We start from the raw sequence: 26,720 nt of genomic DNA on the forward strand, positions 1-26,720 counted from the left end.
GCTGTTTGATTGTGAGCTTGCAGTTCCTGTGGGCAGGGAGCATCCCTGTGGGATACACTGGAAGTCAGTTGATGGACAGTCAGTTCTCCAAGTGACTTAAATTGGTGTTAGTGTTTCCAGCCTGGCTATTTGCCTCGCTTTTACCATATGAAAGTAGCACTTCCAGCTCTGAATTAGGATTTTTCCTGTATGGCTTTCCATTTCCACAGCTGAGCAACAGAAGGGCAGCTGTCAGGCAACTGGGAGGGTGAGCCTGGAGCCTGTCTTTGCTCTCTGCCCCACTTCTTGTCTTCATGGGGCATTGGAAGTGCAGCTGAAATGTGAAATAATTGGTGTCAACATGGATTGACAGAAGAAAAGTCTTTTTTAAAACTTCTTTTTTTTTTTTCCCCTTATAGTTTATTCTCAGTGTCAGACTGGACTATAGAATATCCTACATGCTGTCTATCTATAAGAGAGAGTTTGGGGAAAACAATGAAAATGTTGATTGCTCCACAACATCCCCACCTGACACACCAGGGACTGCCTCAGGTAAATATTGCTGTTGTGTTACAGTGTAAAATAATTCCATGTAGAATTAGACTGCAAAAAATGAGTTTAATGACACCAGAAAGACTCATGCTGCTTGAAGTGGAAAAGCTTGTGGAAAAAAGAAAATTTTAAGGAATTCCATGAAAATAAGATTTTTGCTGGCCTCTCCTCCTCTAACAAAAATGTGATTCCTTTTTCCCATTGTGACATTTTGTTCTCTTATTTGTGCTCTTCCCAAAACACTGCACAATGACAAATGGAGTGGAGGGTAGATCAGGGAGAATGGTTGGGGTTGGATGAGGACAGATTTAAGTGAGGTGAATGTGGTACAGGAATGAAGTGACTTTTCAGGGAGCCTTCCCATGCTCATGGAAGTGCTGAAAAGGTCTGTGTGAACACCTGGAAGTAGGGGAGAATTGCTCTAATTGGAGGTGGGCACATATGTAATACAGGGTAGTAAGTTATATTAAAGGTATTCTAAAGGAAAATGTCAGTGTGGTAAATGATTTGGTTTATGATAAATATTCTATTCATGTATGTACTTTAGAGGGGTTGGCTTATCTAACAAAAAATGTATAAGTTTTAATAATCTCTGTCATTTGTGGCTCGCTGCTGGCGGTTAGTACAGCTCTTAGCACCATGTGGCTTTGGTTCATCTCTACAATTTGGCTCTTCCTCAGTAACAGTAAAACGAAATTTAACTCTGCCCCATGTCCTGTTTCTTCCCTGCTACTCTTGCAGACAGCGAATTTTGCCTAGTTGAGGAACGACTAGTTAGACCTTTACTTCATCCCATCTGCTTTAAAGAGGAACAGAGTTCCATTTGGAATAGATTAAACAGTGATCACTGGCTTTTTTTTTTTTTAATTTTTATTTTGATTTTTTTTTCCCCCAGCAATTGTTCCTGACATAGATGAAATTGCAGCTCAAGCTGAAACCATGTTTGCTGGCAGGTACATTCTCTGAAGCTCTACCTCTGTGTGTATATATCTGTTTGTTCATGTTGGTATTTCTCATGGACAGCCTCTGTTTATTCTGTGCCTGTTTTCACACCCCTTTCTCTGCCTTTGCCTGTTTGTTATTGTATAACCTATACGTAGACAGAAAAGACCTGGATTTCAAAGAAGGAAACAGCTCAGTTGGTCTGGATGGCTGTGGGATTGGAAATGACCATCCTCTTAATTGTAAGAGAGTTGGTAGAAAGTTTTTTGCCATGTTCCCAAAGGCAACTGGGAAATGGTGTACAGGAGTATGGGCTAAAACACAGTAATTATTTTTTTATCTTATAATGCCTCACACAGGTGCTCCTAAAGAAAGCCTTTTTTTTCCTAGTACACCTTCTGGCTGTAGCCCCAAATTTCTTGGATCAGTAGGTTACTGCTGACCCTCAGTTTTTCTCCTAAACATGTAGTAATTGCACTTTTTGTTTGAACCTATTTAAAAAATTATGTCAACAATAATCTCTTTCCAATGACTCCTCAAATTAGGAGTGGACCGCTTGCCATGAGTTTCAGGACCACCAGAGGCCTGTACATCACAAGTTATGCTTGCAGAGTTTGGGAAGAGATTTCAGCTACACTGTGAACGGGGGGGGAAAAAAAAGCATGGAAAACACTCACACTGGAGAGTTATTACCATTATCACTATATTGGTTTAATTTTATGAGTATAATTATACCAGTAAAAATTAATTCCATGTAGACAAGGCCATAGACTTTAAAGTTTTTCTTGGAGCTAGGGAGAAGGATCTGCAATGTGGGCACTCTGATCTTTCCTCTCTCAGTCTCTTATGCCTTCTCAATCTTTACCAGCAGAAGCAATGCCTTCAAGTCCTCTCCCTGAACTCCCATAATGTAAAACAACACACAGCCTTTGGCATCTGCATCTTTAAAATGAACAGAGGGACCGAATGGTTTCTTGGAAACATTACTTCTGCTTTGATATGTTAAGTGTTAATCTGCTTTCTGCCGTTTCACTTTATGAATATGATTCCAGAAATATGATGCTTTTGGCAATTCTTGCTATTTTTGATCTTATTTTTTTCTTAAATGAAATTTTAATAGCAGCTGAAAAAGGAAGGAGTGAAAAGAAAAGGGTCAAATTAATCTCTTGTGAAATGCAGTTTACTTCATTTAATTTGGACTGGGGATGAGCTTGGCACAACTTACCCAAAACGTAAATTAATGTTTTTGCAATATGGATTTAATCACAATATTTGACACATTTCACATATACTTCCTTGCATTCCATAGTGTCCATTCTGCTACAAGATTGCTGCAACAGCACATAACTGCAAGATTCAAGTCCTTATAAAATATGTTAAAGTGATATTTATAATTTCCTTCCTGCAGCGGATTTCATTTGATTTTAAGAGCTCTGTCAAATGAAGGTTGTGTATACAGGGATATTTATGTATAAGGCTTTAATTTTTTCTGATTTATTTTACTTTATTGGGTGCTTTTCCCCCTCGTTTTTCTTGCAGAAAAGAGAAGAATGCAGTTCAGCTGGACGATGAAGGGGGCAGAACTTTCTTGCGGGTCCTCATTCACCTCATCATGCACGACTACCCTCCGCTGCTCTCAGGTGCTCTGCACCTCCTATTTAAGCACTTCAGCCAGAGAGCAGAAGTTCTGCAAGCATTTAAACAGGTATGGATGAGCACAGTGTTATTCCAGGAAACGGGAATGCAGGGAGTCTTTCCAAAGCTTTGCCACCTAAACTGCTGGTTGTTGCATGATGGCGTAGTTTCCTTAGAGGTCCAGTATCAGCAGACTTCTTTGGCTATATATGTGCTGGTGTATATTAGAGTTGTGCACCCAGAAATAGTTCTTTCTGTGCACCCAGAAATAGTTATTTCTGGCATTGAATCCACTAGGGAAAATGCAGGTCTGTGGTGAGCATCTCACACGATGTAGTGATCCCTCAGGGACAGAGTCAGTGCCTCGTGTGTGGCAAGCAGGGCACAGGTGTTGGCAGTAAGACTTTCCCGTCCTCAGGGCTGCTTAGGCTGGGGATAAAGCTCTTTTGTTATCCATGTGGTGTTTCTAGCTCTAATTCAGGTGTCTTTGCACCGTGCTCTGCCATCTGATAGAGGTATGCCCAAATAACAGGAAGGCAGTAATAGAGCCGAGCCTGTTTCCAGCTTTTATTCTCCCCCTTTGATAATGGTGCATGTGCAGGCTCCATGTGTCAGGGGATTAGGATGGGGAGATCTGATGTCATGGGGCTGGGTGACAGAGACATCTCTGTTACGTAACCCTTCAGAACATATGTTGATAAGACCATCTGATGCTTATTTCAGGAGCTTGATAGCCTGTTGTCTCATCGTTATGTAAGAAGTTCCTCTTGTTTAAAAGTAGATGAATGATACAGACCTGAAAAGCTTTTGTTTAATGTTTTTGTTGTGGAGCATAATGGCCTCCCACCAGATATTTAAAGTTAGGCCTTGCTAGTTAGTGGCATAAATAGTTCTTATTCCCAGGTAAGCAAGGACTGAGTTGCTTAACATGTTTTTGTAAAGGAAAAGGCTAATTGAGAAATACACAAAAAAACCCTGCAGTGAACATGAAATATGAATGTCTGCAGATGAGCAGCATTCATAAATTCTCTAAAATAATAAGGTTTTGCCAAACCAAGAGAGATGATGATGAAAACTTTGTTACACAATAGTGAATATCTGCCTGCATGTAATGCTGTGGGTTTTTTTTTTTAAATATACCTATCAGTGTTCTTGTTCACCATGTGACCTTAATCTTTTACATAAGTATGATTTCTTAATAGTGTTTATTGATTTACTGTAAAGATTGTTGTTAGTTTTTTTGAATATTATCTTCATTAATAATCTTGGTGCAACAGAGAGCGTTCCAAAGAAAGAAAATGTGTAGGTCATGCTGCATCAAGAGCTGCAAATAAGTGACAAAACCCAGATAACTTGAGCATTACAAAAATAAAAGGTAAAAATGAGATTAATCTTAGAGGCAACCACTCAGATGGTGAGAAATTACATGAACCTGGAAGTCAGTTTGTCAGCTGTATTGAAATAAGTTTTTCTACTGTGGTCTAACAGTTATTTTTCAATATTTGATCATGGTGATGTAGGTGATCATTTAAGTTGCTGGCCATTCTGACTTTTCTTTGGATGCCCTGATTCCTTGTCCAATCATCCTTTTTTGGTCTTTTTCTTCTGAAGTACTGTGCTGCAGGATTAGCTATTTCTAATGGTAGAGGCTTTAATAGCATGTAACTATTGTTTTAATGCTGTGAGGATCATAATCAGTGCATCAGAGCTTGCTCTGAGCTTGTAAACTGCTTGTGCTGAAAATGTTTTGCAGTGTATTAAAGAAGGTGAGAGAATGTCGTGAATGTTATAACTATCCTGTTTTGGGAAACTCCAGTCTCTGGTTCTGCTGAAGGTTTTGGGTGAATGGGGGACAAAAACCCGTGTGTGCCATGTTTCTATTTCATAGAGGAGGTTGCATAAAACACCTGAAAAGAGAGGCTTAGAAAGGGAACTGTTGAGCAAATTACCCAGGCATAAGTGCTGGTGCTGTAATAGCTTTCCAATTGTCTCTGTTTCCAGGTTCAGTTGCTGGTGTCCAATCAAGATGTGGATAACTACAAGCAAATCAAGGCTGATCTTGATCAGCTCCGTCTGACTGTGGAAAAATCGGAATTGTGGGTTGAGAAGAGCAGCAATTATGAGAGTGGAGAGGTGGGCGACAATCAGACCAAAGGGGGAGAGGAGCCACTGGAGGTGGGTTTAAAGCCTTTGCTGTCAGAGTTGTTTCAATATTGATGGGTAGTTGCATGAACAGCTGCAAAACTGTGGTCTGGTTAACCAAAGTAGCAAAGTGAGAATGTGCAGGATTCTGACTGAGCTTTAGGAATAGGCAGAAAAGGAAATAAAACCTCTTTTATCAGTGTGTGCAATATTCTTTCCTGCTGTTTTCAGTAACTGTGTTCTTATGTCCCAGAGCTGACTTCCTTTGTGGAAAAGGGAGCAAACCACAATATGTGGCGACACTCCATAGCCAGGGAAGCAATTTAGGGATCACATGTTGGCAGATGGGTTGGTTTGCTGGGAGAAAGAAGGAGGAGAGTGTCCTGCACCTAAGGGAGATGAGAACAGTCAACCCCATGTTTTCAAACATCACAAGTAATTCCACTCTTCACCAAACATAAGACTTGACCTAAGAGTGTTGAGATTTTGTGGGTGAAGTAATGTTTTGGTTTCTTTGGCCCTTGTCATACCGCACTCTCAGGATATACTGTGAATTGAGAAGCTGTAGAACTTGATCTGGGACCATGAATACCTGTTTTTTTTTTCTTAAAATTTCCTTGGGTTTTTTTAATTTTGTTTTTCAGTGAAAACTGAGGCCATAATGTAATCACTTACTCATGTAAGAGTAATACTTAACTCCAGTGTGAGTCTTTAAGAAAACACAGAGTGTTGCAGGACTTGCTGTAATTGAGTTTTGTGGCATAACAGTAGATAGAGCAGGCTTTCCCACCAATATTTATTCCCACTTTTCCGTTTTCATCAGAGGAAGTGGGGAGAGATGAACAACTGCGGTTTCTGACAGAGCACTCTCCTTTTTCTCTTCCATGGTAGAATCTTCCCTGGTGTCAAGAAAAATGGATAAGGAAGACACTAGGGGAAGCTTAGTAGGAAGCCAAGTGGAGAGTATGCAGCATTGTGGAGGCCACACACTGAGGAAAAGGTGGAGCCACCAAGAAGAGACAAGATGTTTGTAGATATCTGTGACTACACTTGGCCTTTTAGATGGGAAAGCAGATTTTTGGTGGCTTCATGTGGGGAAAAATCCAACACTTCAAGAAAGACTAACAATTTCTTGTGGCAGTGTATGTCTTACTCTTTCTCTGATCTAACTTAGCTGAATTTAGTGGTGTCAGAACTAGGAAGGAATCTGGGCTTTATGAGCTTAAGTATGTAGGATTTCCTACTTTCTTTCCTTGAGCATAGCTCTAGCAGGAAAAGAAATCTTCCTTATGTATTTAATGAATGGGAAAGGTAATGGGGAAACAGGATGCAGAATTGCATCAGGATTATAAGGTTATTTAGCTATAATACATTCTAAAAGTGTAATAAGATCCTCTTTATTCCTATGGATAGTCTTGATAGCAGAGAAACTCCAGGAAGAGGGATTGTTTCAAGCAGTGTGCTTGAAACAGAGGCATCTCTCAATGGGATATTTTCAGTGTTTTTTCCTCAGGAGTCATCCCCGGGTCTGTGTGGATTAGCAGTGCTCCAGTAGATGCACAATAATATCTCTGGCAGATCAGAGAGATTATTGTATCAGAACAGTAATACGTAATCTGCTGGTTAAATCATCTGGTGGTAATTCCCTGAGAGCTGTGCAAGATTACAATAGCTCAGAATCTTGTCCCTTATTTTTTTTCCCCTTTAAACTATTCTTTAACAGTCAGCAAATGTTTTTACCATGCAAAAAAAAATATGTTAGATAGTCATTATTCTCTTCGAGATCTTAAGCCAGATGTTAAAGGTGACGTGTTACTCATAATCTACAACGTGTGAAGCAGGTGGCTTGGCTTCAAGCAGATAAAAATCCCATGAGATCCATGCTTTCTTGGACTGGATGCTGGGCATTCAGCACTGAGCTGGATGAACCTCATGGTCTTTAGGGAATGTGCTTCATTTCCCTGTGCTTAATTTTTCCCAAGCAACATTAAATTGCACAAAAGGGCTCAAATGACATTCAATTAATGTTAAGCATAAGTTTCTGTCCTCACCAAAGCACATTGATAGATGTACATGACAGTTATAAAATATAAATATTTTTTGCCTTTGGGCTTCTGAGTCTTTCTGGGTAACTGTTTCCACCTTTCTATCATAACCTGTAGTACTATTATTATTTTTTTTTTGTAGTCATATGACTCCAGAAATGGGATTTGTAGCAAAAAGGCCTTATTCTTCCAAAAGTATCCAGAGTTCTCCACAGGAAAAATGGCACATCTTGCATCCATGCCGGACTGTCTTGACAGAAACTGGAGAGCAGAGTTCTAGGAAAGAGTGCTTGGAGTTAGGTCAGACATAAATTGGACACTGTATTAGATTAGGAAGAAATGCTGAAATTGGTCTCATGTAACTGAGCCTTGTTTGAGAAGGGCAAAGCAGATAAAGCTTGTTCACTTTGTTCTCTCTAAGGGTGGGATAAGGGTGTTCTGAGTCTGTATGGACACCGTGGACTATGGAAAGTGTGATCTTTATTGTCCTGTCCCTGGAGGATGAATTGGTGGTGTGGCACCAGAAACACAGCTCTGAGGAGGAGAAATAGGCTCAGTGAAAGTGCTTTTGGGTGAAGCTGGAATGCAGTGCAGTGGCATTTGTGGGGCTTCTCATCTTCACCCTTCACTGAGGAAGTTCAAGTAAATACAGTAAATAAGTAAATACAGCCTGTGGAGGGCAAAGCTCTGCCCTGGGGGCACTGACAAGTGCCTTGCACTGCTGTCCTGCTGAGATGAGGAAGACTATTTCAGTGGCAGGGAACTGCTTGGGCTGAAAGCTGCAATCTGGGCTTCCATTGGGGACTAGGAAGAAAGGATCCTAAGGCTGACACAGAGTGATATCGCAGGAATTCTATGAATAGAGGAAGCAGTCTTTTTCAGAAAATACCATTTTCTAAAGGTAGAGTACTCAGGTGAGAACATTTCTCAGTGAGATCCCTATGCCTCCCTGTCCCCTATGGAAAAGTGTGACAGAGGATGTCTGTCATGGGGCATAATGAGTGCCTTTGGTATCCCAGTGGTGTGATTCTCTTGATAACTACATCCCTGGCATACTTTTACAGGTTCAATAAACAGATTTTTATTTTGTTAAGAGAAAGGATGGATTCAGCAGTTTGATGCTGATCACCACTTCCAGATAAGACATATAGTTCACATGGATTATAAAACTGCTTTGATTGAGGAAGAATGCTGATAAAACTAACAGGTAAATTAATCTTGGTTAACCTGCAGTCCCAAAATGGAGGGGGGTGGTTAATTATAGCAAAAAGCCTGAAATATCTTGCATAGTATTGATTCAAAGAGCTAGAGAGATGGCAGCCTGCATACTAACAAACCTGAACAAATAAAATCCACTCTTGCAGCATAGATCAACACGACCACGCTAAACAGTGGTGCTGACACTGTTATAAACAGCCCCCATGGCCAAGTGGTGCAGCTGTTCTTACCTCACTGCAAATTCGGGCCAGACGGGATTTATAGAACTCCCCAACTTCACCATCAGCTAAGAAAGTTCAGAGAGAGGTTTCAAGACATACAAACATTCAGCTTGGCGTGCACGTGTGTGTTTTAGGAGATTTCTGTTCTCTAAAACAGTAGGAAGTTTGAGGACACAATGAAGCTCAGAAGTGCACCTGTTTCTTCTTTTTTTTATGCCATTCCACTGGTTTACATCCTTCTGGTTATACTTTCAAGCAATCTCAAGATTTGCTGCAGTTTTTCTTCATGCTTAATAATTTCAGCATCCAAAAGCCAATCTTTCAGATTTTTGTGTTTGCAGTTAAGAATGGCTTACCATAGCTGACAGCAGGAAAAAAAACCCCAACGCTGCCAGTATTCTTATTTGTGTAGATGTTGTTCCATGTTTTGATTTGAGACATGAATGGAAAGGTGTGTGGGTGTTGGCAGATACTTGCTGACTTGATTTCTCTTATTTATCATACCCAGCTGGGGCTTTCTAAGAGCCCAGGCCCAGAGCATACGGCATCATGACTTGATGTTGCAGCTTAACATATGGTTCCTATTTGTTTTTAAATCCTTTCCTGCATCATCCAGAGACTAAGGACGGAAGCATCCTCTTCGTGGGAGGAACATCTCTAATTTCCACATGCTACTTTTTCCTGTACAGTTGAGAACTCCACCCTACTGCAGAGGTCGTCTTAAAATCTTTCTCCAGATTTTTTAGTGCTCACATACACAGATTTTGTAATCTTTCCAGATGTATTACAGATTTTTGGAACTTGTGGTCAGTGCTAAAATACACTTATGGTCCATATTCTCACAGTATTTTAATTCCTTGGGATGTCTAGTCTGATTTAGGGACATATTCTAGTTTAGGATGATCAGAAGCATGAAATCATAAGAGTAATTGCCTCAAATTGCATTGGAAATTTGAAACAAAGGGAGGACTTGAATGTGAATCTTTTCATTCATTGGACCAGTGGATAAAGAATAAACAAATATTTTTCTTTATTATCTGTGTTATATCAATTCCTTTTGAGCTGCTGTAATAGTTCTTCACTGGCTGTTGCTAAATACAATTAGTTCATGTTGAGGAAATTGCAATAAATCTCTTCCTGTCATGTGCTCTTTATTACAGGAGTCAAACATTTTGAGCCCAATCCAGGATGGGACCAAAAAACCCCAGATAGACAGCATTAAAAGCAATAACTACAATATTGTTAAAGAGGTTGGTACACCCGCCAAGAAACTTGCTTGACATACTTGTTTGATAAGTAATTTAGTAATTGTTTTGAAAGAAAGTGTTTTTGTTTGGGTTTGTGTGACATGGCTGGTGCTTTGCTTGCTCTCCTGCTTATTTATTTGTTTGTTTGTTTGTTTGTAGATTTTGATTCGACTCAGCAAACTGTGTGTTCAGAATAAAAAAGGTCGGAACCAACAGCAGCGATTGCTGAAAAATATGGGCGCCCACTTGGTGGTCTTGGACCTTCTGCAGATCCCCTATGAAAAGGTTATTTTCATAACTTTAGTGGTAAAGAACATGAGCTCAATAAAAGAAAAACCTCAAGAGGCTCGAGAATCAATGTGAATATCTTTTAAAATTGAATTCGGTCAAATGTGGTAGAAACACGAAATGATGATTTCCTACCTTAAGAATAATGGGTTTGGGCTCAGTTTAAGTATGGCTGCCTGCACAGAACAGGTATTATTGAAAACTTAATATTTACTGCCTCAGGTGCCTGGATGTCACGGTGCTGTCATTCCTATAATAGGCAAACCTTGGATCTGTAGTCACTGCACAGTGAGAAGTATTGGTTTAACAGAGCTCCTGCCAGGGAATCTAAATCCCACTCTTGGGTACTGATGTAAGTGCTATTGTAGATACGTTAGATGGACCAAAAGTTTTCAAGGGTCAAATCTGAAATAACTTTGTTTCTGTGGTGGACATCTCTAACCTAGTTCCACTTACAGGTTTTTTTTAACCAAGATAATGTGATTTTGTACTGATTTAGTGGCATGGAGCGTACAAATGAATGATCTACGTAGCCTTTTAAAGAGCAGATCTTTTCTAGATCTTACAGGAAGCACTGAGAGAAGATAAAACCTTTTCTGGGCTACATTTTCCTGAGTGTTACCCACTGATGTTATGATACAACCACTGGGTTCAGGTGTCATCAGCAAAGTGCTTGTCCATAGAGGTGGTTCATCAAATCATAATTAGAATACTACATGAGAGGAATATAAAATGGGGATATAAAATAGACATATATTTCTGTGGGAGTACCGTGTATGAGCATATGTATCTGTGTAGGTGTGCACACACATGCACACATACATCTGCTTCTATATGTAGCTATATAAAAGCCAAACCTTTGCCAAAGCTTAAAATTAATGTGGGCTAGAGAGCTTTTTTTTTTTTTTATATTAAACCACTTTGCACTTTTTTTTTAAACTAGGAAATTATAACCAGGCATTAGGAAATCTTACTTGGAGTTTTGTGCTCCTACCTGTGATTTCCTACGGTCAAGTTGATTCAGAGTAAGGTACAGCCACTAATGGCCTCTGGAGGGAACTAGATCAGTTGCTTTTGCCAGAGGGAGAATTCCTGCCCCACAGAGGCTCAGGAGAATTGGCTTGTTCCTGGCTGAATTGACCTTGTGTGGTTTTAAGAAGTATCTTTAGGTGTGCCCATCTGATTTTGTTTGTCTTTTCTTCCTGCAGAGTGATGAAAAGATGAATGAAGTTATGAATCTAGCCCACACTTTTCTTCAGAATTTCTGTCGAGGAAATCCTCAGAATCAAGTTCTCCTCCACAAAAATCTCAACTTGTTCTTAACTCCAGGGGTAAGTATTTAATTTTAAGCAGAATATTATAACTGGAAGTAAATTTTGTCTTGGTGAAAAATTCCAGTGCTAAATACATAATTTCATTAAGTTACGTTTTCTCTCTTCTCTCTCCTCTCCCTGTTATCTCTCTTCTCCCCCTTATTGTTGCTCTTCATGTCATTGTTTTTAATGTTCACATTTTACAAGTGGAAAATAATATTACCTGTGGGCTTTACTGGAAGTATCTATGAACATGTGTCACATGATCCCATGGTGTTTAGCTTGAGTCTGATGCTGTGACTACGCTGTCATGAAGCTCATGTGACAGCAGAATCAGACCCATTCATTTTTGCTGGTGGTGCCCCCATTTGAATCAATTAATCTAAAATTCAATCTTTTATTAAATCACTGTCTTTACAATACACCTTTCTGTCACAATCCCTTTGTGTATATATGTATGTGTGTTTGCAGATACATTCATATAGGATGACATGTGCTCCATGGCAGATCTACTGAGCAAAGCATGCTTTTATTAGATAGAGTTGTGAGTATAAAGATTGTAGATCCTGGCCTGTGTACATTAGGAAGCATTTGTTCTGTTATTTTTTATTTATGCTCTTTTGTGGAATTAGTGCATGACACTGAGCTGACCCCAGTGGGGACCAGTGCCCAGATTCCATCCTGTCTGACACAGACACTTCACTCAGGTGCCAAATAGGGAGCTTGCTTGCACTTGCATCTCTGTTCTTTTGAAGTTGATTTCCTGATCATCCTGGTCATCATCACAGTTGTGGTGCTTTTGTCCACATTATGGAGCAAACTTGGTGTGGATTCCTTTCAGGTGACACTAAAGAGATGGATTCTCTAGGAGCACACCTGACTCTCACGAGCCTTTAATCCAAGGGATCAAACCAGAGCAAGTTTGAAGGAAAAGCCCCAAGAATGCACAAAATCTCCTCTTGCTACTGATCTGTTCCTCTTGTTCTGTGCTACTCACTGACACACAGCCTTAGGCTCCCTCTCTATTTCCTGTGGAAAGAGATGTTCTCTTAGGAAGTGATCAGGCTGCACATGCAATGATCGGCCTGCTGGAAATGCCTCTGTCAGTCACAGAGGGAGTCACAGCCACTAATCCTCTCATGTGGTTGCCTCAATGCCAAGTTTGATGGTGAGTGAGATGAGTGTGGTCTCAGGTTCCTGCATACCAAACTCACAGAATCACAGAATATGCCCAGTTGGAAGGGACCCACAAGAATCATCGAGTCCAGCTCCTGGCCCTGCACAGGACCATTCCCAAGGGTCATCCCTGAGAGGATCATCCAAACACTCCTTGAGCTCTGTCAGCCTTGGTGCTGTGCCCACTGCCCTGGGGAGCCTGTTCAGTGCCCAACCACCCTCTGGGGAAGAACCTTTTTCTAATGTCCAACCTAAACCTCCCCTGACACAACCTCAGGCCATTCCCTCGAGTCCTGTCACTGATCACCACAGAGAACAGAGCGCTCTAGCAGTGTATTTATGTGTGTGTCTTCACCTTCCACATGGACACAGGTTTTGTTTATGTCCACTTTAGGACCATTTTGGGAAGTGTGGAGATATCTAGGCCCCAAGATCATTGCTTAGTGACTGGTGGATTTTCCCATTTTCCCTTGACCAATGTGCCTTTCTCTTTCAATCCCAAAGCGAATCCGCTCTTCTTACAATGCTGTTTTGATTTTAACCTGTTCCAGCTGCTGGAAGCCGAAACCATGAGGCACATCTTCATGAACAACTACCTCCTGTGTAACGAGATCAGTGAGAGGGTGGTGCAGCACTTTGTGCACTGCATCGAGACCCACGGGCGGCACGTGGAGTACCTGCGATTCCTGCAGACCATCGTGAAAGCAGATGGCAAATATGTGAAAAAATGCCAGGACATGGTAATGACAGAGGTAAGAGAAGGATTCTCATGTTAATCACTCATGTATTTTGAGGTTGGTTTTTTTTGCTCTTGGTACCTCGCTTTAGAATTTTAAACGGTATCACAAATAATGAATATTTTAGCAGACGTTTTTGGGAGTTTGATCTAATTTTGTAAGGCCATCTGTATAACTACTAGAAAGAAAACATGAGTGTTAGCATGGTGATACAGAGATGTCTATTTGTAGATGATGTAGCATGGAAATCTCAAAGTTACATAAACCTTCATTTTCCTGTACTGTAATTTAGGGTCTCTTTTACCCACCTTGTGGCATGGTTTTCCATGTAAGAGAGGCTTGTACCTCTATGGATTTGTCTAAATAGTGTTGTTGTAGACCGTTTTTTTTCAGCATGTAACAATTTTAGATACTAGTTTCTGCCTTTTTTTTGTTTTGTTTTCTTCCAGAGCATTTACGTGAGAGTCAGTAGAGTTACTCTAGCTTTAACTAGCTAGATTCTGTCTGATCTGATAAATTCTGCTGAGTGGTCTGTGGACAAATCTTTATGCCATTAAAGTTCCTAGAAAAATACCTAATTGACTCCTCTGCAATTAGGATTTGATATATAGTGAGCGTGATATATGAAGTCTTCAACTTGCAGACACTTGTGCATTTAACTGTAATTATGTTAGCAGTTCAATGAGATTAATCAGTGGTTAAAGTTGAATATGGTGAAAAGGCCTGGTAGGATCAGAGTCCAAGGAACATTTTTCTTCAATTTACAAAGTGCTTTTCTTTTTTTGTTTAGTGTTTGTTGGTTTGGTGTTTTGTTTTGTGGGTTGGTTTTTTTTTTGAGAGTCATTTTTGCAAAGAAATCACAGATAAGCTCTAGTTGTGGTATGAACAAAACTAAGCCCTGCTGAAATTTTATTCCACAGCAACAAGAGGGAAAACTTCTAATTAAGAAAATAAAGCGTCAGCCTACATGGATAACCTTTAATGGAATCCACCTCAACCTTTTCAATTTGACTGAAGTGTTTTAACATGCAATATCAATTACAAGCCTTTGATTTACATAATTGAAAACAGTTCTTGTGCATTTGTGGTTTTAGATTTCCCCCCTTCCACCAAAGCTTCTTGTAGGTTTTTACTTCCTCATCCAACAAAATTTTTTGATTTTTCTCAATTTAAATATATTTTCTTGTTGCCCTACAACAGCACAAAGATAAATTGTCATATTACATTTTCAAGCTGGCTGCATGATGAAAGTAGAAATGAACTTGGATATGTCATTCACATCATGAGTCCTGCAGGAATTTGCTTGGGGGAAGGGAGCAAATTTTGATGAAAGAGGGTAAGATCTGTTTTTAAAAAAAGTAGGAAATTACAGGTGAGCAATTATGATTTGTCAGAGAAGGATGCTAATAGTGAAATTTGAATGGTGCATGACTGGCAATCCAATACAAAGGGAACAGTGTAGCCAAATGGTTGGAACTTACCACAGAGTCAGGACAGTTCCTCAGTAGAAAACTGAGATTTTGTGACCTTAAACAAGTGGTGTAACTTTTTTTGTGCCTCCAGATGGGGCACATAAACAATTTACCACAAGGCAAGACAGAATATGACTGTGCAGCATGCCTCAACCACTCCTGTGTTTTCTTTCACCCACAGGAAGTATATTGTGGCTTATCCCTGTTTACTGGGAGTGAGGGATGAACTGACCATATTTACATGTTTTAGGAAATGCACTGTCATAAAATACATTGAACATTCCCAAATTGACTTATTCACTTGTTCTCCTATCCTTGCTCTCCATGTCTGTGGAGTGCTAGTAATGATGTTCACCGACCTGCAAGGTTCCTTAGGGCACTTTTTCTCATTACAAGCCTGCTTTGAGGTTCCTGGAAGAACCATGCCTGTCAGTGCAAACATTATTACAGAAGGGAAAGCAGAGTTTACTGTTGAACCAGATCAATGTTGCAGCAGGGTTTTCTATTACCTGTAGTGTTCTGGAGTAATATATCACAAAGCATCAACACCTGCTCCAATGACCAGCCTTTGTTATACTGTCATGGAGTTCTTAACTCATTGAAAATATATTTTAGTAGAAGAAAATGCTGCTGGTTTGGGGTTTTTTTTTCCTATCACTGATAAATATTTATTTATCGTTGATAAATGTCAAGCAATACTGGTACAGAGTAGGTCTGGATTTGACATAGAAGTGTAACTCTAGAGGAACCAGGAAAAAGTTGTCATCGTCTTCTACGTGCAAAATATACCCAAGTGGAAAATACTATGGGAATGTCATGAACAACTTAGTAGAAAGTGACAGAGATTGTACCTTCCCAGAGGGTCAAATGTGGATTTTTTTATTATTATTTTGTCCTAAGAGCATAATGTCAAACATCAGCATTAAAAAGTTAGTTCAATTTTCCAACATTCTGAATACTCATATTTTCCCTTTTTCTTTTTTGCCATTGAGTGCAATGAAATTAATGGGTCCCTGTTCTGTCTCCTTTCCCCTTCCCAAGCTCCTGTCCCTTTAAAGACTTTCCCTGTACTGTGGATTGCCAGAAAATGTCTGAAAAAGTCATGAGTAAAAATTTTTTAGAAACCTGGAGATAAATGAGAAATAGGAATTGCAGGAAAGACTGAATTCACAATTCATTCCAGCGAAATGTCAAAGTAAAAATAAGCAAGAACCGGGGAAAACACAAACAGAAAAGTTGTGAATTCAAAATTTGAAATGTTGAAACCCTGGAAATGTAATGAAATGTTTCTTGACTTTTCATTCTGGGAGACTAATTTTCATTCCTGCTCTTGCTGCTTTCCCACCCTTGAATTCAGTAAGATGGGTTTTCATGCCACGTATGGATTAGATACGTCAAGTGCCTAGTTCACAGAATATGTGGTGCTGCCAAGCTGTATTTTGTGCTAGGAAAGGCTTGTGGGAGCTTATTTTCACTCACACTGAGAGGGCATTATGCTTAAAAGGAAAGGAGAGAGAGCGGGACTCCTGTCCTGTCCCAGCTCTGCTCGAGCTCATGGAGCAGTGCTGGCAGTGGGATCTGGATCCTCTTGAGATGAGCAATGCACTTGTAGCAGGACCAAATATTTATCACATACACCAGTTTTCTGTTAAATGGAAGTGCTGACATGACAGTGACAATGTCATGACCCACCTGTCACATTTGTATGGGCTGGGAAGAATCATCTTTTATTTCCAGTGCTGAGCAAGGTGGGAGAACAGGTGGGTTCCATTCTGGGTGAGCCACAGGCTTTTTGTGTGAGGCAGCATGGAAGATTTCATCTCCCTGCACCTCAAGTGCCTGTCTGTAAAACAGGGATAATAATGCATCCTGGCCTCAGAGTAGGAGGTGAGAGTAATTAATTAACTTCAACAAACACTGAGATGGTAGGAATAATAAGGATGGCAGACTGTCTTAGGTAAAACAGAGCTACATAGAAATTAAACCTCAAATTCACATTGCATTAGCTTGCTCCTTGGTGAGTTATTCCAGATCTGCACATGTGTAGATAAGAGCAGAAGTCTGGATGTTCTTTTGACATGTGCATTTGGTAAGCCACATCAAAATAAGTTTTATTTGGTTGTTGGGTTGGTGCTACTTTTTTGCTAGGCAGTCTTTGCATACTTAAAGATAGAACAAAATAAGAAATTAAGAAAATCATTGAATCGCTTAGGTTGGAAAAGACCTTTAAGATCACTGAGCCCAAAATTACTGCAGTGCAGGGTGCTTAAAACTTTGATATCTCTTTCAGCTGATAAATGGTGGTGAAGATGTGTTGATATTCTACAACGACAGAGCATCATTTCCAGTCCTGCTCCAAATGATGTGTTCGGAGCGAGACCGAGCCGATGAGAGCGGGCCTTTGGCGTATCACATCACTCTGGTGGAGCTGCTGGCAGCTTGTACAGAGGGAAAGAATGTGTACACAGAGATCAAGTGCAATTCCCTCCTGCCACTGGATGATATAGTGAGGGTAGTGACCCATGATGACTGTATTCCTGAGGTAGGATTCACGGCATGACGAAGCAGACTTAGCGTTTTTAGAAACTCAATGTTTTGTTGTTTATAATATACTGACAAGTTGAATATTTGTACGGAAAATGGGCTGGAAACAGGTGAATAAGTGAGAAAGGATAAGACAGGATTTTCTTCAGCAGAAAATTCCTTCTCCCTTATGCTTTGGTTGTCAGCCCTTCAGGCCACACACCTTGTTTTGTTTTCCTGGCTGTGTCCAGTCACTATCAGAGTTTAGTGCTCTTATAACTTCAGGCTGTAGCTGTGAAGACCCAGCTGAATGATTGGCTAAGGCAACGTTTTGTTGCTGCCTGAATTTGTTGGAAATGAAGTCAGTGAAGAGTTTGAGGTGAAGCGTCATTTTATTGAATTTAACTGCAGTCCAGCAAATGTTTTTACTCACTGCATATTGAGGCACAATTCTGCAACTACTACCTGTCATGCTTCAGTAGGGCTGGGATTATTATCTGATTGAAAAATGGGGCTCATGGCAACAGAACTCGGGCCTGCAGGCATTAAGGCTCCCTCTGTACCATGGAAAAGTCCCCTCATGATCAACTGATTCTTTTATTAAAAAGAAAAATGTTTCATTTTGCTCAGAAGTTCCTCCTAACATTCATTTCAACAGATGCTAATTTAAAAAAAGCCCAAACAAATGAAACCTGAAGGTCTGATGTGAGTTTTCTCCTGACTGCGTTAAACATATGCAACTATCTCGTCTCCTTTGACCGTGACAGGAAATTTCCAGTGCATCTGCATATGTTTATATTTAATCTATACATTTCAGGCTCTGGCTATCCATTTTTATGCTGTGTGCATGCTGACTTACAATGCTGGAGAGCAGTGCAACTGCAGTCCTCCTCTGAAGCCTTGTGCTGCTATTGCTGCAGTCCCAGTGCTCCACAACCTTTCTCTTTCATTTAGATCCCAAAGTGCTGCAATAGCATTGTGGGAATACAGGGACTGCAGTCCCAGCTCTGCTATAGACTTTTTATTTTATATTTGGCAAGCCCTGTCACAAGGCATCAACCCACCACAGTCAACTCAGCAAGTGCAGGGGTGTCCTGCATTTTGACAGCTCCTGGATTTGGAGCCAGACCCTTCTAGCCTTAATATCATATTAAATACCAGAATTTGGGTTGTTTCAGGGGGATTTTGTCATTAGAGTGAGAATGTTTGCAAAACCTTTTCATTTTTCTTCATGTGATCCTTCAGTGAGTACATTAAGGCATGTGCTGCCATGCTTCTCCTTAAATCTTCATAACCAAACATATGCATTATTAAGGGTGTTAATGTTTGTTGGCACTGGGAGGATCATCTTTATTGTTCAGTATTTTTGCAGATAGAAAATGTTATGTTAATTGTTTTTACTGTTCCATTTTATACTGAGTGCGTTTCTGTTGTTCCTGCAGGTGAAAATTGCCTATGTTAATTTTGTTAACCACTGTTATGTGGACACTGAAGTGGAAATGAAAGAAATCTATGCCAGCAACCATATTTGGAAGCTATTTGAGAACTTCCTTGTTGATATGGCAAGGGTAAGCTTCACAACATGTTAAATATTATATTATATTATATTTGGTGAAGTTCTTTTATTTTGCTAACTATTTTTATTCACAGTTGACAATAGGCTAAGAGTGGTTTGTTGTTTTTATCATCACTTAACCTGTTAATTATTAGCAGTCTTCTCTTTCTAAAAGGGCATATTTCTCTTTTCTTCCAGAAAAATAAACTGAGTGCATGTACAGGGCTGAGAGCCTGTGTACATCTTTTGAGAGCATGTGTTACATGTCATTACAGTGGTGACTAAAACAAACCCCCACATCTGTAATCTCTTCCTTTATTTTGTTGTTACAGTGAGGATGAGGGATCAAGGTGTTTTTTGGCTTATGTTCCTTCTTTAATCTCACTTCTGCCACAGGTTTTTAGTGGCTGCTGGGCTATACTTGATCCTTGATGTTGGGCAGTGTTTTGGAGATATTATAGAGCATGTTGTGATAGTACATGCCTATCTTTTCCCAATCTGTGGTCCATTACATTTTATAATACTTAAATTCTCATTTCTTGCATTCTTCATTTTGTTGAAATAAAGAAAATAAAAGGTTAAAGAATCTCAATTCACTCCTGCAGCAGACATGCACCCCAAAGTAATAGTGTGCCACAAAATAATTTCTATGAGACCTACTGGGAAAAAATACCATGAATTCTGGCTAAAAGAAGAATGAGTGCAAAGACTTGTGCTCTATGATAGGCACTGGGACCTGTTTGTTGCTCTGTGAAACAGAAAACTTATAAATAGTTGGGTTTTTCTTTTGGTTTTTTTTTTCTTTTTTCTTTTTTTTTTTCCCCCTGGGAGCAGGTTAAGGCAGGGATGTTTGTGCTCTCTCTTTTTGCTGGTGGCCATTTTCAGCAGTAATTAGTCCTCTCCAAACACTGTTTGCTTGCTGTTTGTCTTGTCTCTGTGGTTGTGTTATAAAGTGAAAGCCCTTCTGGACAAACCAACCTCTGCTGAAAATTAAGATCAGAAACATCCTTGGAGGGGCATTCTGACTTCTAACCTTGCTGGTTTTACCCCGAGAAGTATTTTCTCCTGTTTAATTCCCCTTCTGGGTTGCCCTTTCCGTGTCCTGACCCTGACCCTCCAAACAGACTATCCCTCCTCTCCAGCCCTTGAATGTGACCAATTTTCTGTGCCCTTGAGCTACAAACAGACATGTAAAAAGAGGGCTCTGTCCACGTTTCCTCTCCCGAGCCTGGAGACAAACTACACTGTGCTAAACGATGCAGGGTTGTCCTGATGGCAGCGAGCACCGGGCTCGCTTTCACATACCCTTCCCACCAGAGAAATTAGACTCCAGGTCTTCAGAGGTGAACACTGAGTGTGTGATTAACACTATATTTTGTGTGGAGGTGCTGTTGGTACCGAGTGGTCAAAAAGCAGTTTTATTTTGCTCTCCTGCAAAGCCCTCAGGGCAGATGCCTAATTAGTCCTCTTTATTTCCTGGTTAATGGCTAAAAGAGCATATCAGAAGTGCTCTGGCCTGTCCTGCTCTCCAGCCAGCTCCCCATGGATAGCTGTATTTTCCAGGTTATTGAGTGTATTTGTTCAGGTTTGGTGTTCTGGAGCCCAGACAGAGCCCATGTGTTATAAATACATCAGCGTTCTGTAGCTATCAGGACAGTTAGAAGGCTGTCAGCCTCACGAAAGATGTTACAATAGCTTTCAAAGCATTTAGAAAAAGAGCCCTTTGATCCTCTGTGTTCCAGTGAGCTAAAAGGGATGCTTTTGCGTGGGGGAAGGGGAAATGCTTTTCTTTTAGCTGCTACAAATGCCTGCCAGTGGGTGAGTTTGTGAGCTTTGAGTCTGAGTCTGTTATTAGAGAGCACTAAGGTGAAAGACGGAGAGTGTTATCCTCAGGTTGGATTCCTTCTGGGGTTTTATATATATATATATATGTATAAAAAAATAACGAATTTTTTTAGTCTGTTTCTGGAATGAGGAAGGAAATATTTAGCCCCCAACTGTCATTTTTCTTTCAACAATGTGATACATTGCAAAGCAGGCACAAGGCGGATTCGTGTATAAATTGGGTTTGCCAAAAGCAGTCGCGCTTTCACACACCCTGTTCCTGCAGCTTCTGCCAACCTACTTTCTCCTGTGTGTGACTTTAGAGCGTTGCACTGAGCAAAGTGGGTGCTGCTGCTGAAGGAAAGGCTTCCCTTTCCTGCGTGTGGCCCAGCCTGTAAGTCAGCAGCTGTGCAGTCTGAGCAGGATTAAAGAAAGAACCAGGATCTGACAGCTGTAAAGACATCCTGGCTTTCACTGCAGAAGTTTTGAAGTATTATTCATGTGAGTTTTGGTCCCAAAGCCTCTTAAGGGGTTTTTAAACACTGTTTTCTCAATCCTCATCTCCATTTCATGCATTTCAGGGGTATTTTTCTTCCACGGAGAAAGATCTTCCAGTCCCCAAAGGGCAGAGGGATAAGCACAAATGAGAGGATTTCCCAATTGCTTCTGCGCTGGGAATTTTTCAGACCACTGTTGGAGCAGAGTGGCATCCCCACACACATGGCTTTGCTTTTCAGGCAACTAAAGGGGAAAACTTAAAAGTGTTTTGGAATTTAGTTTTGGTGATTTCTGAATTCACCATGCTAGGAATGCACAGCTCCCTGTCTTCCCACTGAGATTGCAAGTGCTGAGCCTCAGAGCTAGTGGTTCCAGCCAAAACTGGCATGCAGATTAATTAAAAGCAGAAGAACTTTGAGAGGTTTTTAGTTCTATGATCTCTCTTTTTGTTGTTGTTGTTGTTGAAACAAGTTTTGATTACTAACTGAATCATTTACCTTTGTGAGGACTGGCAGTGATGATGGTGTCATACTTTCCCCAAAACCCAAGGGCTGAGGAGTTTGCTCTTTCAGTTTAGCCACTGTTGCTTCTCTGACCAAAATCTTTCCTTTCCTGGGGTGATAAAAAATGCACTACGTGGAGGCATGACTTATGTGACACATTTTAGATAAGCAGACAAGCAAAGCTCCTCGAGATGCCTCATTTCTCCAGGTCTCAAGATATCTTTGGTTATTCCTCTGCCTACCATATGACAGTGCTTGTGTGTTAGAGTCAAGGTGCTTCTGTGTTCCCTGAACATGGGTGCTTTGGGATGTCACGTCAGTAACCTTCCTTAAAACATTCCTGGTGAAATTGCTGTCTTGTAGCCTCCAAGTGTGACAGTGGCAGTGTGTAATTAGAGAGAATCTTTGCCCTGTGTGAGATTCAGGTGCTGTGGATTATCTTTCTGCTTCTGTCACCAACTTTTCTCTGTGACCTTAAGCAATTCACTCAGCTTCTCTGGACTGCAGTTCCCCAGCCCTGGAGCGATGCAATGGTAAGTGTGTACCACTCAGGTTCATGACTGTGTGTTAAAAGCACAGACAGTAATGAAATGCTCCTCCAGGAGTCTGTGTACAAAATAAATTCTGCTTTTGCATAGATCCCCCAGAACATTGCAGTCATCTTTGGCTTGCGTAGACAAAAGAGAAAACAACTTTGCCTTCATTTCTTGTTACACATGACTAGAACTGCTTATTTAAAGGCCGTTGAAGACATAGTGTGACTACAGTCTCTACTCCTTATTTGTCCAGTCTTGCCTTTTTCACTATGTTTGACTCTCTGGAGACTCCTTCCGGTACTCTGTACACTGACATATGCAAAGTCAACATGACTCTGGATGTTCACAAGTGTTGAAAAGAAATAAAGGAAATACTGAAGGATGTAATCCACCCCAGTAATTTTTTCCTTTCTTTAAGTGTGACATCTTTATGTAGCAACAAACTTTTAGTGTTGTACCAAAGGGAGTCTTCAGGACTCTTTTGTACAAATCTTCCCACGTCCTCCCACCATTTAATCATCGTTCTGTGCTCCGGAGTTGTCCTGGTACCATCCATTCCCTTCTTTCATTGTTTTAGCTTGGCTTTTGTATTTTCCCCATGTGGCTTCCCTAAGTAATGCTGCCTGTCTTACAGTACAATCCTAAAGGCTGCTGTATTGATTATGCTCTTTCCTTTCTTTACCTCTTTTTAAACATTTTTCCTGCAAAAATGTTTAAATTTTTCCTGCTTCACCTTTGCCACCCATTTGTGGTAATTGTAAAGAGAAGTTAAACATTACATGAAATCTTTCTAACCTCAGTTGTTTATGTCTCATCTGTCTCTAAAGCTTCTTCCAACCAGCCCCACAATGGGAGGAAAGGTCCATTTTCTTCTTGAATCTGTCTAAATGTGTAAGTGGCTTGCAGTGTGCTGATTTAAGGGGATCTTTTCTTCATGGTGTGGGAAAGAATAGACAGCCAGCCAGAAAGAGCTAGTCCAGAAGAGAAGGGTTTTCAAAAGACAACGTGGACCTCCATGAAGAAAGATAAACTCTCCCAAATACAGCTTGAGCACTAAGATAGTAATCCCTGAAAGAATTTGTATAAAAGTAATTTGGTTTTATATTAAGAAGAAATATCAGATGTGTTGTAATAAATACAAGATAATAAAGCTTGCTTATTGAAAAGAAGTAAATGCCATTGTTTCCTCCTTCTTCCCTTCAGGTTTGCAACACAACCACAGATCGTAAACATGCAGACACATCTCTGGAAAAATATGTCACTGAGCCTGTAATGAACATTGTGAGTGGCTTCTTCAATTCTCCATTTTCAGACAACAGCACCAGCCTCCAGGTAAGGAAAAGAGACACAGACAAATATGTTATTCAGTCTTTTAATGAGATACCTTCTGTTCCCTGCACAGGAATGCTGTATCTTTTCATCCTCCTTTAATGTCTCTGTCCCCTCTTGTGCCACTGACTAGCAGCTTAATTTCTCTTTAAAACACTTAATTTAATCACTTACATCTCTCAACCAGTAGGCAGCTCAGTGTGGTCAGATTTACATCTGGCTCTTGTGAATTCATTAGAGGGGGATCCTTGGGGAATAATGGCCTATCTGTGTGTTTGTGTGAGAAAAGTGCTGTGTCCCATGACAGAAGGGATGCAAACCTGAGAACTGGGAAGGCTCCCCTGTCCTTCTGTTCTCTCTTGTGTTTGCCTGTCATTATGAGGAAAAATTGCATGATTTGGCCTTTTTAGAGGTGCAGCATTGATTTCTGTTTCCACCAGTCCTAAACTTCAAAGAGAATTTAATGGAGCTGTGACTTCAGTCTATAAGCTAAAAGCCCCTCGGTTTATGTTGTGTCAGACCCTAGGGCAGTTGTGAGGAGATCCTGAAGGGTAAAATTCTGTGTTTATCTTTTTGTTTTCAGACACACCAGCCTGTTTTTATTCAGCTGCTGCAATCTGCTTTTAGAATTTACAACTGTACCTGGCCAAACCCAACGCAGAAAGCCTCAGTGGAGTCATGTATCAAGACTTTGGCTGAAGTGGGTAGGTGCCAGGTTTTACTTTGATTATTGTCCTTCATGTTTTGAAGTTCAGACTTGAGGTTTACCAGTGTTTAATTTGACTCTACTGTCCTGAAGTTGTGATTTTAGAAATCCCACTTCCTGAGGCTGAATTCTTCCTTCTTTTATAAACCACTCAAATCTGTCTCATCAAATAGGGTTGTTAAGGTGAAACCTGTAGGTCAAAGAGACGATCTTGGTAAGTGAGTGATGGTTGAACTTCCAATCATCAATTTTAATTTGATGGTTGAAACTTTTGATGATTTTGGCTTTTTAATATCAAGCAAGCTAAGATATTAAAACACAACATAAGCAAAGGTGTTCCTGTGCACGGCAGAGGAGTTGGAACGAGATGATCCTTAAGGTCACTTCCAATCCAGACCATTCTGTGATTCCATGAGAAACTGGGGCATTTTCAGTCGTGCTGGGCTGCATTTGCACAAGCTGTTGTAAGGAGCAATGCACAGCAATTGTGCATTGGAGAACATTCATCATTTTTCTCTTCAGTTCCTGGGAGATGCATTCACTATTGTCAGGCAGTCCTGGGCTTGTTCAGATTTTGTCCCATCAAGGAGTTGGGGATTGAAACCACAATTGTCCCACTCCACTCCTTAGCTTCTCCTCTTAGTCCTCACCATCAGACCCACTCAATTACTGCTGTTACAGTCAGCCTTGTCAGGGGAATATTGCCTTGCATTGATGCTGAGACCAAATTTGGCCCTCAGGGCAGCTAATAACTTATGTGCTTTCAAATCAATTCAAACACCATATTAAAGTGGAACTTGTTTTAAAACTTCTTATCCTGCAGTGAAAAATATTCTTCACCAGTACATAGCTAAGACTGGCAAAAGTTCATTAAGTTAAATTTCTGTAAATACAATTTTAAGTCTTCTGCCATGACAGAAGAAAAGGGTTATTCAGTACAGTTTCTAAAAGTTTAGTTTCTAAATAGTTTCAGTGATGCTGATTATTTGTAGAATAAGGTTCTGCTCAGTGTGAATGAAAATCTGAGTAGAGGCAGAGATACATAGAAACTGGCTAAATTCTATTGTTGATACCTTTTTTTAAAAGTATTAATAAATAATGATAAAACAATATGAGTGGGTCCCTTAGCCATCTGCAGCATCTGTGGCATTGTAACAATCAACTCTAAATTTAGGTTTTTTGAATAGCTTTACGGAAGTATCATTTAACATTTCAGCCAAAACATCTCATTAACTTTTTTTGTGTGTGAGAATAAGCAGTTACCTAAAAACTTAGCAACAGTCAATTGTTTTATTTGTTGTGCAGATGATTTAATTATGAATCCATCTGGCAAGAGAACTTTGGAAGTTAAAGACATTTTATTTCCTTTATGCTACAGCTACTACAATCTCCCATACAACTCCATCCCTACAAATCCTTGTTTGTGTGTTTAACACTTACGTCCTTGCTCTTCTCTGGCAGTCCTGGAAGCAGTCATCAATAAATCACTTCCTTTGGGAGTCTGGAGAAAGGGGAAAGAAATAGGGCAGGTGAGAGTATTTGTGAGACCGAGCACACCCTCTTGTGCTTCTAAACAGCTCAGTGTCTTCATTTCTCTGGAGCTGCACCTAAAATCAAATTCTAGCTCAGAGAGGTCGCTGTGTTGTCTCACCAAGATAAGGGTATTTGGAGACTCCTGTGCATGGGTTTATTTTTCATTTGGCCCCGTGCCTACAGCACACAGCTGATTTTAGCATGAAAAATTCACAGCAAATTACAGCTATCCAGAGCTCTGGTGATTTATGGATGAGTCAGGCCCAAGGTCTCGCTGCGCTTTCTCTTCTCCCATGTGCTAGGGCAAGAGGAAATAGCCTCAAGCTGCACCAGGGGAGGTTTAGATTGGATATTAGGAAACATTTCTTCATGGAAAGGGTTGTCAAGCATTGAAACAGGCTGCCCAGGAAAGTGGTTGAGTCACTAACCCTGGAGGTATTTAAAAGATATGTAATTGTGGCACTCAGGGATTGATTTAGTGGTGGACTTGGCACGGTTAGGTTACTGGTTGGACTCTATCTTAAAGGTCTTTTGCAACCTAAATGATTCTGTACTGGTGAGACAGCCAACCTGAAATTGTCCCCACAGCAGCCTGACAGGGAAACCATGGGTCTCCTTAAGGGAATGGCAGATCCAGCTTTATGGCCAGGTGTGCCAGCATGTGAAAGGGCTGCTGGTCTTTGGTGGGAAGTCTTCTGTGTGCCTCTTGTTCCTGGAAGAGCCAAGAGGAAAGCCCTGCAGCATGT

At 40.5% G+C, this 26,720-nt stretch overlaps 1 protein-coding gene across 2 annotated transcripts in view; it reads left to right on the top strand.

Annotated features, from left to right (window-relative positions):
* Window positions 1-26,720, top strand: part of ITPR2 (inositol 1,4,5-trisphosphate receptor type 2) — a 237,783-nt gene that overhangs the window by 86,524 nt on the left and 124,539 nt on the right. For both annotated transcript variants that reach the window (XM_027693537.1, XM_027693538.1), the window contains 12 exons: window positions 399-531; window positions 1,427-1,484; window positions 3,013-3,178; window positions 5,110-5,283; window positions 9,895-9,984; window positions 10,141-10,266; window positions 11,478-11,600; window positions 13,310-13,510; window positions 17,258-17,509; window positions 18,933-19,058; window positions 23,610-23,738; window positions 24,319-24,439. In XM_027693537.1, coding sequence (XP_027549338.1) covers window positions 399-531; window positions 1,427-1,484; window positions 3,013-3,178; window positions 5,110-5,283; window positions 9,895-9,984; window positions 10,141-10,266; window positions 11,478-11,600; window positions 13,310-13,510; window positions 17,258-17,509; window positions 18,933-19,058; window positions 23,610-23,738; window positions 24,319-24,439 — 1,699 coding nt within the window. The remainder of the gene's footprint in view (window positions 1-398; window positions 532-1,426; window positions 1,485-3,012; window positions 3,179-5,109; window positions 5,284-9,894; window positions 9,985-10,140; window positions 10,267-11,477; window positions 11,601-13,309; window positions 13,511-17,257; window positions 17,510-18,932; window positions 19,059-23,609; window positions 23,739-24,318; window positions 24,440-26,720) is intronic.

Source organism: Neopelma chrysocephalum, unplaced genomic scaffold (genome assembly GCF_003984885.1).
Source record: "Neopelma chrysocephalum unplaced genomic scaffold, ASM398488v2 Primary Assembly neopelma1_92, whole genome shotgun sequence".
Lineage (NCBI taxonomy): Eukaryota > Metazoa > Chordata > Aves > Passeriformes > Pipridae > Neopelma > Neopelma chrysocephalum.